Genomic DNA, 13,988 nt, shown 5'->3' on the forward strand with positions numbered 1-13,988 from the left:
AATATCTTAATTTGCGTTTCGAAGATGAATGAAGGTCTTACGGGTTTGGAACAACATGAGGGTGAGTAATTGATGACATTTTTTGAGTTACTACTCCCAAAACTATATTAACACAACTATATTAACATGTCCTCACTTCCTCGCTCTGTCATCTCAACTTAGTTATTCCCGCTGGTATCTGTCCAGCAGTAGTAGGTATCTGAAGGTTAATCGTATAACTGTGTAAAACAGAGCAGAAATCAAAACATTTGAAATAGTACGCAACTCCAATGGCAAATGCAAGAACCTTGATAATTAAAAATACAGCCCATTTACAAGGTGTTGCTAAGATTTCATATAGAATTGAGTGAGATTTGATCTCATTAGTTCACAGAAGAAAGCTTTAGATTTGTCACAGCATGTTGCTTCAGTGCTTCCACTCATTCATACACAGACAACTCGCATTAGAAAATAACAACTTTGACCAGAGAGACCAAAGCACTGTATCCTGTTATCATAGAATAAGATGTCCAACTTTTACTGCAGTAGAGACAGACCTGTAACATACAGAGCCTGATATAACTTCAGGGTGAATCTGAAGCCAAAGCAAAATACATAATCATTTGAGATAATGCTGCTTTTAAAATACTGTTGGAATTAAAAGCTGTTAATGCTTTTAATAGAGAAACTGCATGAATATTTTTCCCAGTACACCAACTCAAAATAACCACAACTATTGATAATGCAAAGAGTTGTCCTGTTTTAACATCCGCGATTATTGACGTTGTCCCTAACTGTAGTCTGTATTCACTTCAGAGATTTTTCTTACAGTTCAGGAGCTTGCACCACTTTTCCATTCACCCTTTTCCCAGTCTCCTCCTTTACCAAAGCTGTCTTCCTGTGTATGTGGGAGGGGCGGATGGAACCTGTGAAAAAAAAAAAAAAAAAACCATTAAGAAGCAGGCATATTTACAGTCAAGACATTTACATTAGATGAGTGGTGTTCCATAAGTGGGAAAAACACCTCTCAATTAGTCAAGTCAAGTCACCTTCATTTATATAGCGCTTTTAACAATATAGATTGTTTCAAAGCAGCTTTACAGTGATAATAGGAAATTAAAGTAACGTAGATTGTTTGGCTTTACAGCAGCTCTAGAATAAAGTTATTGTCCAGCTAAAGTTAGTTTTGACCGATTCACTTCCGTTGCAAAGATCATTAGTTATTAACTTAGGGCCGCTAACATGACAACGTTCCAACAGAAAACCCTTAACGCGCTCCGGCTCATTTGCACAAAACAGTGCCTGGTGGCTCGAGAACGCAAACCTTGAAATAGGTTCCAAGGTGCAAGCCTCGGATTTATTTGAAAAAAAAGGTAATCTCGTGCAAACTTCAAAAACGCTGACAGCGTGCACATGTGTATTACGTTTTTAGTCTATAGGTATGCATGTTTGAATTTATATGTGCGCAGGCATTAGACAGAACACACAATCTGTCAGCACATGAAATGACTCCAATCCCTCTTGTGTGGATTTTCTCCCTTTGGAACGCCTTTTATGAAATTGTTTTCACAAGATAATAAATCTTGTTTAGATGGAGTGGTAAGATGTTTTGCTATAGGGACTTCTGTCTTTCTATGTTTTTGGAAAATGGTGGCTGCAGTGGTGGATGCTGCTGGTGGAGGCTCGGCTTGCCCCCGTACAAAACCTGCAATCTACAAAACGGATAATGGGAAGGTGATAGTGGAGGATGAACTGTTAAACTTTATTATGGTTAAAATGAAGACACTAAGCCATGATGAAATTGTTTTGTTGGCAACTAATAACTTTTCATCTGAGTGGATTGAGGAGTCCAAGCGGCTTTTGTTTGATGTGTGCCCGAATACCACGCTACGCTGTATCGGACACAAAGGCCCACAAAAGGACGTGAATAATATCAAGGCCTGTCTGAAGGTTCTAAATGAGTGTGGTGAGAATATTCCGCGTTTGTTTCACATCACTTGGATGAACTGCCACCTGTCGGGTTTAGCAATATGGATGCCTCGCCGTTGCTTAGCCGAGTGGAGCAGCTGAGCCAAGAAGTCTCTGGCCTGAGGAGGGCATTGGAAATACAGGCAGAAGTAAGTGGGAATTTGGGGGCAATTGTTGCGACCAGGTATCACCGAGTGACAGCGGTGGAGACGCAACGCACATCGGACTTCGACCCTGGGACTGCTGGCATCGCACGAGAGGGGGTGCTGGGGCTAGCAGGCCCTGATCGACAGGAGGCGGCAACAATGTCTCCCGCTGGGAAGTTTCGTCTCCTGGGTCTGGACACCGAAATCGCCAGCACCTCACGTGAGGGGATTAAGGGGCTGGTGGGCTCCGCTCAACAACAGGAGCTCCTGGTTGTAGCAGTAACATCGCCAAGATCACAACTAAAGTCCTCACAGTGGAGCGTTGTTGTGAAAGGAGGTCGCAAAAAGTCGGGGTCCCTTAAAAGTATTTGTGCCACGGAAACCCCACAACAAGCAAGGTCACTTTAAACATGAGCAGAGGAATGTGGGAATAATCGGTACAAAAGAGCAACATTGGAGTGGTGAAAACAAAGCTGGTGAATGTGTTTGCCACTAGGTTTTCTCCCACTCTGGATGCAGACACGGTACGTGGATACTTATCTGAATCGAGACGGCCTGCAGCAGGTACGGCTTATTTCACATCACCGCTGAATGTAACAATGTTGCTGATATGTATGATCCAAAACTTTGGCCTGACGGGACTTATGTTCGCCACTATTATGAGGCCCGTGGCCCCAAGGTCTTTGGTAATGAGCGGGGGGGTGAACTGGATTGCCATGGTACACCTGCAGCTCCACACAGGAGCCAGTCTGCATAGTAGCTGCTATGTAATGAATTAATCTATATGAACATCTGTGTCGTGTCTTATAATGCACGTGGACTGCGTGTTGGCCACAGTGAAACTGATAAATCACGCCTGTGTTATTGTGGACAAATTGATGGAGAGATGTGACATTTTGTGTGTCCAGGAGACGTTTCTGGCTAAACAAGACCAGGAAGGACTAAATACTATGCATAAAGGCTTTCAGGGGGCGGGTGAATTAACAACTGACCTAAGTGCTAAAGTTGTCAGAGGGAGAATTCCAGGGGGGGTAGCCACGATGTGAAATAAAAAATATGACCAGTTGGTTAATGTTATAAGATTGGAAGTTGACTGGGCTATTGGGATTGAGCTGTGTTGTAATGATAAGAAGATAATTTTGAATGTCTATACGCCATATGAGTGCATACAAAATGAGGAGGAGTACATCAGTAGATTGGCATTTATCATGTCTTTTTTCAGGACAATTCTTCTACCTGTATCTATGTTTTAGGTGACGTGAATGCTGATGTAACTGATGCCAACTCTTCATTCGGTAATCATTTAATGCAGTTTTGTACAGACAGTGGATTGATTTTATCTAGTAAGGTACTATTGCCAAATGATAGTTATACTTATATCAGCGAGGCCTGGCACTCTACTTCCAGGCTAGACCACTGTCTCTGTACAGTGGATGCCCATGACTCCATCGATATGATGAAGATTGATTATGATCTGGCAACTACGGACCATATACCCTTTCTCATGGTGTTGAACACGGACAATTTACCGGTGTTGTTGCCTGTGGATAATGGCAATGATGTAGGGAAAATAAATTGGTCAAAATGTTCTAAGAAAAATATCAATAATTATGTCTATCATTCTGATGCTTTTCTGGGTAATATAAAGGTCCCAAAAGATGCCTTATTTTGTCGGGATATGAACTGTAAGAATGTACAGCACTGTAAGGATTTATGTTCCCTGTATGAAGCTATTGTGGAGTCTCTCTGTATTTCGAGCTGGCCTCTATATAAACCTAGGACAAAAGTGTGCAATGCTAAGCCAGGTTGGAAGGATCATGTAGAAGAGCTTGTGATTAAGTGATATTTATGATCTACATACAGTAGTAAAGTGATAAGTCCGAGGATGGCAACTGTTGCGCTGGGCCGCACTGCAGTGGGAGAAAAAAGTTGGAGTCCATTTTAACAGCATTGAACATGAAGTGCAGGGGAATGCAGGAGCACCAGGGGTTCCAGACTAGATGAGTTCCAGACTAGATGAGTTCCAGACTAGATGAGTTCCAGACAAGGTGAGTTCCAGACTAGATGAGATCCAGAATAGATGAGTTCCAGACTAGATGAGTTCCAGAATAGATGGGTTCCAGAATAGATGAGTTCCAGACTAGATGAGTTCCAGAATAGATGGGTTCCAGAATAGATGAGTTCCAGACTAGATGAGTTCCAGAATAGATGGGTTTCAGAATAGATGAGTTCCAGACTAGATGAGCTCCAGACAAGATGAGTTCCAGACAAGGTGAGTTCCAGACTAGATGAGTTCCAGTCCAAACTAGATAATTTCCAGACAAGATTTCCACACAGATGAAGGTTTCTTGGAAGTGGAAGTTCTGAAGTCTGTGCAGAAGGTCCTGACAATCTGAATTTCGTAGATGGAGGACCCTTGAAGAGAAGGTTTGCTTGCGGGTGCAACATACGTTTGTCGTTGTTGCTGTTTCCAAACTCCAAACTAGTTTCAGGACTTGGAACTCTTGCCAGTTCTTTATTTTTGTTTCAGTTAGCTTCTTTTTTTTCAGAATTCTCCTTTTGTCCCAGAGAAAACCTTTTAATCCTTCTGAGCAGGAGGTTAATTAAACCTCATAATTAAATACGAGAGAGAGCAAAGCAGTTCCTTTGTCTGGAGGTCTCTGTATCTGAAGTTTCCCAGTTTCTCACCATTTTTCTTCTTTGTTGAGTTTGTGTGTGCCGAAACAAGAGTGTGTAAAGTCTCAAGCTTCAACTTTTCTTCTCCATAATCCCTGGTAGAAAAAAGAGGTGTAAAGACAGCTACATCTATGTTCGCAGTCCTGTCTCAGTCTATAAAAAGAATGTGACGCACTCCTTTAACCCTTACCATGCAACTAGTCTCCAGAGAGCCACCACCGAGACTGATAAGCAGTGCCCAATACATTGTAACCCTCATAATCTCAAGCGGGTCCAGTGTAGCCATCGAGAGAGTTGGGAGAATTCCCAGGGGGGCGCTCATAAATTGGGCCGGTAGTAACACTTCAATATAAAGGCAGTTTCATACGGGATACGGGAAGTGCAAGTCTCTAGTTCATTTTCAATAAGAGAAATCAAATCGCAGGCAGGTTAAACGTTAAACACATGCACAGCTCTTCTTAGCAGTTACACATATTATTATATGGCATATGTAAATATTACTAGGGATGGCCCGATACCATTTTTTTTCAAACCGATACGAGTACGAGTATTTACATTTGTGTACTTGCCGATACCGAGTACCGATACCGATATTTCTACCGCAAAAGTAATAGGCTCCCAGAAAAGAAGACGACTATTTTAGAACACAGGTCAGAAGACTGTTTTTATTTTCTTCTCTGCTTGTTTTAACAAGTCTAAAAAAAAAAAAAAAAATTGTAAAATAATAAATGTATTAACACACAAACCACTGTTAATTTAACATAAAAGCAAGCAGGCTACTGCGTGCATGGGCATGACTGAATGCACGCAAAGTGCACACCCTTAATAAATCCTAAAAGCTGACAGTTCATCGCGATCTCACACATCTCTGTTATTATCAATGAAGCTGACTGCACAATCAATCTTTCATAATATCCACACTTTGTTTGTTATAATTAGAGGATTTGCCAGCATACAGAATTCAGCACTGAACAAAAAAGTCCGTTTTGAGCAGTGAGGGGAGTCTATCTTAAATGCTTCTGATTGGCCATTGCGTTCAAGAAATCAACACATATGTCTGTGATTGGCTACATCGCTCAACGCTGTAACCATGTTATGAATAGAAACTCTGGCCTGTAAATCGTTTCTATTTTGTTGTAGTTGTTCTTGTTGCTTTTCTGCAAGAGATGAATAAAAATCTATTAGTTTTTATGTTTTATTCATAGATATTTCTAGTTTGCGGGAGTCCCGCGAATCGTTTTATTCTCCCGCACCCGCACACACAGAGTGAGTGCATTATCGCCCGCGCGCACGCTCGGCCATCAGATCTATGATGCGTCTTCAGATGTTTAATTAGATTGCTGGTGTTAAACGATGTACTTTCTTTCCCTCCTCTCGACACCTTAGCTGAACATAACTCACAGTCTGCCTTGCTGTTGTCATCATCCCTTATCTTGAAATGAGCCCTAACCGCCGACATTATAGGCTACTTTCCTATGCCTCAGTTCACCTCGACAAAGCTCTCGCGGCGGCCAGTTTCGTTTTGCAAAATGTACGTGGTATCGGTGCGTGGTATCGGCGAATTTTTATGAGTACGAGTACGAGTATATGAGGACAGTATCGTCCCGATCCCCGATGCCAGTATCGGTATCGGGCCATCCCTAAATATTACGCAAGCAGTAAGGCGAGATTCATGACTTCTTCCACCCCCTCCCTTTTCTCTCTATACACATGGAAAATGCATGGAAAATATTTTAAACTATCTGTCCATGTTTGTTTTTTTTATTAAAAAAGTAAATGTGAATTTTTTTTGCGAGGCATTCAGTCCTCCCTTCCAAATAGTTAAAAGCCATCAAGACAATATCAAGGTTTTAATACAGTGGTGTAAATTTTATAGATGAGCATAGTAGAATACAGGAATACAGGTGATGCCTGGAACTCATCTAGTCTGGAACTCCTGGTGCTCCTGGATTCCCCAACACTACATGTTCAATGCTGTTGAAATTGAATCCATCTCTTTTTTTCCCACTCCAAACACGGTGAGTAATGTCATCTACTCCTGATAGTTTTCACTTGCACTTCGTGTCACATGTATAGTATAATCTTCTCTATGAAGGTAAATCGGTAGCTAAACTCGAGAGCACGTAGATGTGAATTTGAGAACTTGTACAATAAATATTCGTACGTGTACGCGAACATTTACACTCACAGCTCCGATGTGAAAACCTGTAAAATAAAAATCTGAACTTGAACGCTGAGATTTGCACTCGCAGACTATAGTCACAAACCTGTATTCTGAATCTGAAGCTGCAGACAAGCAGTCACAAATGTGTAAAATGCCATTCACAGAAATACAACGACAGACACAAACTTGTAAAATATATTTGCACTTCTTCTAACATTCAAATTCGCAGTACAACCTCAAATTGGCACTTGCAACTTCTCAAATCTGTCACTGCAAGTTCAAATTTCGCGCCTTGACTTTTGCTACTCTTTTCGCGATATATGAGGTGCAAAACTGATTTGTGCACTTGCAACTCAGTGGCGGTGAGAGCAGAAGGGGGGCGGGAGCGGGGGTGTTCAAAGGAGCCGTTTTATTGGTTGGCGCCTAGCCAATGAAATGGGACTTCTATTGTACGCGATGATGTCACGAAACCCGGCTCCTCGTGGATGTTCTGAAACGCTAACATGGCTTAATGCATTACACTAATTTAAAAGACATAAATGATATTATCAAACTTAGCAAACACAATAATGCATACTACAAAAAAGCAGATGAGCACAGAATATGAACGCAACACGTTAACTTAAGACAGTGGTATTAAAAGACCAAACTCAGGAAACACCATAAATAAAGCATACAGAAAAGCAATTGAGCAGAATATGAACACAACTCGTTTAATTGTACGTTAAGCATTTTCCTCTCATAGAAAACCAAGAAAACGCTTAATGAGGCTTAATGGACCAACAGTTATAAAAATAAAAAATAAAACACAATTTGTTATTATTAATAAAACACAGGCAGCTGGTTTATTTCCACTGAACACAAATTTGCTTTCTTTCGTCATATTCTGTGCTCATCTGCTTTTCTGTAGTATGCATTATTAGTATGGTGTTAATATCACTAAGTTTGATAATATCATTTATGTCTTTTAAATTAGTGTAATGCATTAAGCCATGTTAGCGTTTCAGAACATCCACGAGGAGCCGGGTTTCGTGACATCATCGCGTACAATAGAAGTTCCATTTCATTGGCTAGGCGCCAACCAATAAAACGGCTCCTTCGAACACCCCCGCTCCCGCCCCCCTTCCGCTCTCACCGCCACTGAGTTGCAAGTGCACAAATCAGTTTTGCACCTCATATATCGCGAAAAGTGTAGCAAAAGTCAAGGCGCGAAATTTGAACTTGCAGTGACAGATTTGAGAAGTTGCAAGTGCCAATTTGAGGTTGTACTGCGAATTTGAATGTTAGAAGAAGTGCAAATATATTTTACAAGTTTGTGTCTGTCGTTGTATTTCTGTGAATGGCATTTTACACATTTGTGACTGCTTGTCTGCAGCTTCAGATTCAGAATACAGGTTTGTGACTATAGTCTGCGAGTGCAAATCTCAGCGTTCAAGTTCAGATTTTTATTTTACAGGTTTTCACATCGGAGCTGTGAGTGTAAATGTTCGCGTACACGTACGAATATTTATTGTACAAGTTCTCAAATTCACATCTACGTGCTCTCGAGTTTAGCTACTGATTTACCTTCATACTTCTCTGTCAGCGACAAATGCTGACAATGCAGGGAATTAGTCAGGCTGACTGCAGGAGAAGATTTTAGAACTAGAGACAATCATCCAAACTTTAATCGAGGATAGTAAGAGTGCAAGGCTTTAGATACTGCTTTGGATGCGACTAGCTTAGTGAACTCTGTACATTGTTCGGTTCCGGCTGTAGAACCCGTGCAGCAGGGCAATTGGGTGACCGTGAGACGCTGTAGTCACGGGACAAAACACCGCTCTTCCGTTCCGATTACAACATTAAACCGGTTCTCCCCACTCAGTGAAACACCCACTGAGAATCCTGCTGAATATGCCCTAGTTATTGATATGCCCTAGACTCGAAAGATACTAGAATCACTAATGTTGGCATTAGTGAAATTGCATTAGCATGGTTTAAATCATACTTATCTGACTGTTATCAGTTTGTAGTAGTAAACGAAGAGATGCGATATCGATCACAAGTTCAGTATGCTGTACCACAAGGCTCAGGTCTAGGACCGTTGCTGTTCACTCTGTACACGCTACCCTTGGGAGATATCATTATTCCTAATGATATCTCCCAAGGGAGATATCATATCATGGCATTAGTTTTCACTGTTATGCTGATGATACGCAGCTCTATATTTCTTCACGCCCTGACGAAACCTACCAATTCCAAAAATTTACGGAATGCATAGCTGATATAAAAAATTGGACTACTACTAATTTCCTACAAATTCATTCTGAATTTTTTTTATTTATTATTGAACCAAAAACCTTATTTGGGAATTGTTTAGTGACATTCTTTAAAAATAATGGCTCCTGTTTATTAAAAATTAAATTACAAAAAGGGATCAATCTTGATTCTTAGATATGGAGTAAAGATAAACTCAAAGTTAGATTGTTCCAGAGTCAAGGATGGAAAGCATGTTGTGATTGTATACAGACGTTGGTTTTTCTCTGCCAACATTTAAAATCCACTTCTTCATGTGCAAAGTATAGCCACGTATCAGCAAAACAAAATGCCGTTTCTGACAGGGCCTGTCTCAAGCTCGAGTCAGTCAGTAGCTTGTCTCACACTTGTCAGATGTAGTAAGGAATTTGGGAGTAAGGGTTCTCCAGGCCTATTTATAAAACATATAAAGTGAAATACTCACTGCTCCTCCGTTCAGTATCATGGTCATCTCAGTCGGTTGGTAGACGTTACTTCTGAAAGGCGCACTGGGTCTGGCCCCTGTGTTGCCATTATGATGACTGCCACTCCTCAAACCTACAAAAGTAAAGGATGGATGTTTGGATCTATATAATGCATATTAAGTGTTCTATTCATCTCTGGGCCTAGTTGTACCTGCAGTATTTTCATCAAACGCATATCCCTGGTTCTCCACAAACTGCCTGTGTGAAAGTGGGATGTCCTCATCAAGGCTGGCCTCTCTCATGCGTGAGGAATTCTGGGACGTGTCGAAATAGTCTGGAGCAGAAGGCTGAGCTGGTCCTCGAAGACATGCATGGGCTTCAGGAGCAGCGTGACACAGCAACAACAGCCAACCCTGAGCTACCAGCGCTACAGCTAACGCCGGATCATCCCAGTCTGGAGACTTCCCAAGCACTGTGTTTCCATACACGTAGAAACCAACCCAAGCCACCCACAAGAGAATGGACAGCAAGCAGGAGACCAGAAGCCACACAACATTACAGTGCCACGGTCGTGCCTTCCCACACAGCGCTAATGTTGTGGTTAACAGGGCTGCTAGCAGGAGCGCTAGCACATATGCACACGCAAGCGCAAAGTCCAGAGGCTGATACTGGCAAGCCGGGTTACCCTCCCGAATCACGGTTAGCAGGAGCCACTCTGCAGCAATAATACCCTGCACCGCCGCCAACCCTAATGCTAGTCCGACGAGGGCACAGCCGCCTGGGCTACGAGACTCGCGAGCTAGCCTGCGCAGCCTGACGCCCTGTGCCAACATGCAAGCAAAGCACAGAGAGAAGAACACCCCCCAGAGGGCACGGCGCACCAAACAAATGCTCTCGTTGTGCTCAATAAGGTACGCGAAGCTAAGCCCAAACAGCCCGATGATGCCGATCAGCAGGAGGAGAACAGGGCCAATGCCACTCCGCTTCGGGGCCTCGGTCACTGAGTGCAGGCGACACAGTAACACCAGCAGCAGTAAAACAGCAGCGAACACACCGGCCGCCGCCACCACCTCCACCACTACGCCCCACACGGCATCCAGGTCACACAGGAGAGTGTAGGGGCGCTGGAGACCAAACCCACAGCCAAACGGGACCGTCGGCTTCTCGTCCTGAGACCAACTCACATCCAGCCCGGTGAGCAGCAGGAACAGCACAGGGGAAAATGGCATCTGAGGAAGAAGAGAGAGAAAATGAGAATGACAGAGCAATTCTTAGTCCAATTTGTGTTTTTAAAACATGGCCTGACACATCCAGTGATAGCCCAAAAAATTTCTTGGACACCTAAATCCCACTTCCAGTGTGGATGTCACTGCATTCGATCGAATATTATCTGTAAACAAATGATGCTGCCTTCAAGTGGACCTGGAAACCTCTAACTTCATAAGCATTTGTTCTTATGAAGATGAGCATTAAATTCATGTTCTTATGACATAAAAGAAAAGCTTTCTATCATTGTTATTTTTATAAAATGACATTTTAAATCTTGTTTATATATTTTTATAATTATAAAATTGCTCTGATGCTTGAAATCAGAAAAAGAAAGGCATAAACAGATTACCCAACAAAGTATATTGATAACACAGCAATCAAATCAAGAAAAATAACACTTATCCCAAAGTCCTTGATCAAATAGTCCATGTGTGAGGAGTATTGTCCGGATTTATGAATTCTTAGTCCTTGCGCCCCAGAAATGAACCACAAATATCCAGCAAAAACGATAATAATCCTCCAAATGTGATGCACAGGCAAAAATACCAAAAACAACCCAAGTCTTCTCTTTAACCTCGATGGGTCATCAATCCATAAATGTCCCCCAAGGAGAAGGCTAAAAAAGCACCCATATCTTTGGTTCAAAACAGGTATATTTTCTTTCCTCTCCCCAAATGGCTTCCTCTTATAAGGTGCCCTCCTATCCATTTTGCCAAATACAGGATGTTTCTACACCAAACATAAAACTCCCACATACAAAAGACAAAACTTCAACTAGGGCCTGAAATCACTTAAATCATACCTTTACTTATTTTACAATGCTTTATCCACCTTCACATTTGTAAAACAAAGTATTACTAAAATAGTGTATTTTTCTTAGCCCTAATATAGAAGTGTCACATCATTATTAACTCATCCTTCCCTCGGGTCAGTTTGCGCCAACCCTGGGTTTTAGGCAACATGAACGTGGTTTGGCTTTTAGCAGTGTTCATCGCTGTGGCGAGCAGGACGAGGTCGAGGGACGTGAGAGTGGCGTGAGGCCGGTGGCGTGAGTGATAATGAGCGACACCTGTGAGACGCACCGTAACTCACGCTCCACAGCTAGCCTGGTCCGGGGCAGGGGATGCTCCAGGTAAGAGATCTCAAGCCGAACTTGGACCAATCAGCTGTGAGCAAAGGATGACGTCACTCTGCCTGTTTCTACTCCACATTAAAAGGTCACTACATAGCAAATGATTTCTAAAGACAAAATCATCTGGCTTTTAGTAACACTTATTTAGAATAATAATTTTGTATGATTTAGATATTTATGTAATTATTAATCGATCACACATACAATTTTAATTTATCAATTATTTGTACGGTCGGTTTAAAGGAATAAATATATAAAAGGTAATATAAATATGCTTTAGAATTAATAGATTTAGCTCAAAAGTTAAATTCTCTCTATACCTTTATCAACTGTATAAATGAACTTCACAACTTTTACTTGCACTGATATAGCAAGACTTTTTGTTGTCCTCTTTCATAGACAGCTATTTTGTTCTTGCTGTGTAAATCTGTTTAAATTCCTAATATTTGTTTAAATCTCGTAATTTTCTGCAGAAGAGAGATGTGAATCTCAGTTTCACTCGTTCTCAGCATGTGATAGGCTGTTCGCTGCTGATGTCACACCTAATCTCCTAAACTCAGTATAAAGCCTGAGTTGACAGAGAAAGGTGATGATCAGCATCATGGTACCAACAATGCCGGGTTGGATAGATTTGGTTTTGTCAGCTCTAAACTAATCCTGTAACCCGGAGTTTGTTCAACTACCATCATGGTACAGGCCCCAGGACTATAGTTGCACTTGAACCACGAATACACACACACAAAAAACCCGCAATTTGACCCCATAGGAATGAGTGAAAGCGAGGAATGCTTCAGTACACATAGAAAAACCTAAAAATGCTAAAACTTTACTAAAAAAAGATTTTATGTCTAGATGTGTATCTGAATGCATACTGAAGAAAAACGGACTTTAGGACCCACAGGAACAGCTCATATAGAGCTATAAGGCCATCTAGAGTCATGAAATATCATGTTTAATTATTTATTTTCCACAAGAGGTCGCCAAAGACTCCCAATGTAAGATATTTTGAGCTGAATTAAAAGGGTTATGCATTAAATTGTGAGTTATTTTGAATTTAAGTTGAAAGAATGTGAGGAATGTGCTTAAATGACTATTTATTTATTGGTCAAATCTAGTAATTTAAAGGTACAATATGTAGGATTTTTGCAGTAAAATATCCAAAAACCTCTAGGCCAATGTTATATATTTTGTTTAGTTGATTACTTACAATATCCCCAATGTTTCCAACTATTTGTAAATTGTGAGAAAATTGCGATTTTAACCAAGGAAACGGGACGTGTCAGCAGGGGTGGGGAGTCGCCAGTCAATGGCGGCATATCAGCGTTACCCTTGGTTACCGCTCGTACTGCCATAGTAACGATGGCGACAGACGTGGACAACTGGGTTATACTTAGCAGGACGCTCACGCTGTTGTTGTTTTGTTCAAACATTTTGGACCATGGCAAGCAGACTTTGAGACAAAAAGTGGACTAAAACGAAGATCAACATCTTTCGAGATGCCGAGAGCTCCACGTCCGCGACTAACTTCGACTTGACAGAGACGTGAGTGTTGCATGTACTTTATTAGACAGGTGAGCAAATGTACATAAAGCTAATCAATGTTATTTAGTTCAATATGATGAAATGTTAGAATATGATCTGTATGTTATTCTAATGTTGATCTAGCTTACTACCTAGCTTTAGTGTGATATTGTAACTATTAGAGCGAGTAAAACAGCGCTGTGTTACCTCAAGTTTCATTCGTCTAATAAACTGACCTGTGGGTAACTTATTAATTCAGCACTTGCGTGTAGTTCGGTAGAATGAAATGTCCTTATTCCTTTATATCCGCGGGACTCGCGTTGCGTGTGGCGCTGATATCTGTCTCTCATTAGCAATCACGCCCTGCTTCACACCACAGTCATGTTAAAAACATCACTGTATTCACTCATCCATAAAAGATCCATCAGCTTGAC

The 13,988-nt window shown here is 41.4% G+C and overlaps 1 protein-coding gene across 1 annotated transcript in view; it reads right to left on the bottom strand.

Annotated features, from left to right (window-relative positions):
• Nucleotides 1-490: 490 nt before the first annotated feature.
• Nucleotides 491-13,988, bottom strand: part of gprc5ba (G protein-coupled receptor, class C, group 5, member Ba) — a 40,771-nt gene continuing 27,273 nt past the window's right edge. Inside the window, exons 3-5 of the mRNA XM_056249970.1 lie at nucleotides 9,844-10,861; nucleotides 9,653-9,765; nucleotides 491-905 (exon numbers count right to left, since the gene is read on the bottom strand). Of these exons, the coding sequence (XP_056105945.1) occupies nucleotides 861-905; nucleotides 9,653-9,765; nucleotides 9,844-10,861 (1,176 nt within the window). The 3' untranslated portion in view covers nucleotides 491-860. The remainder of the gene's footprint in view (nucleotides 906-9,652; nucleotides 9,766-9,843; nucleotides 10,862-13,988) is intronic.

Source organism: Rhinichthys klamathensis, unplaced genomic scaffold (genome assembly GCF_029890125.1).
Source record: "Rhinichthys klamathensis goyatoka isolate OS25496 unplaced genomic scaffold, OSU_Roscu_1.1 h1tg000065l_1, whole genome shotgun sequence".
Lineage (NCBI taxonomy): Eukaryota > Metazoa > Chordata > Actinopteri > Cypriniformes > Leuciscidae > Rhinichthys > Rhinichthys klamathensis.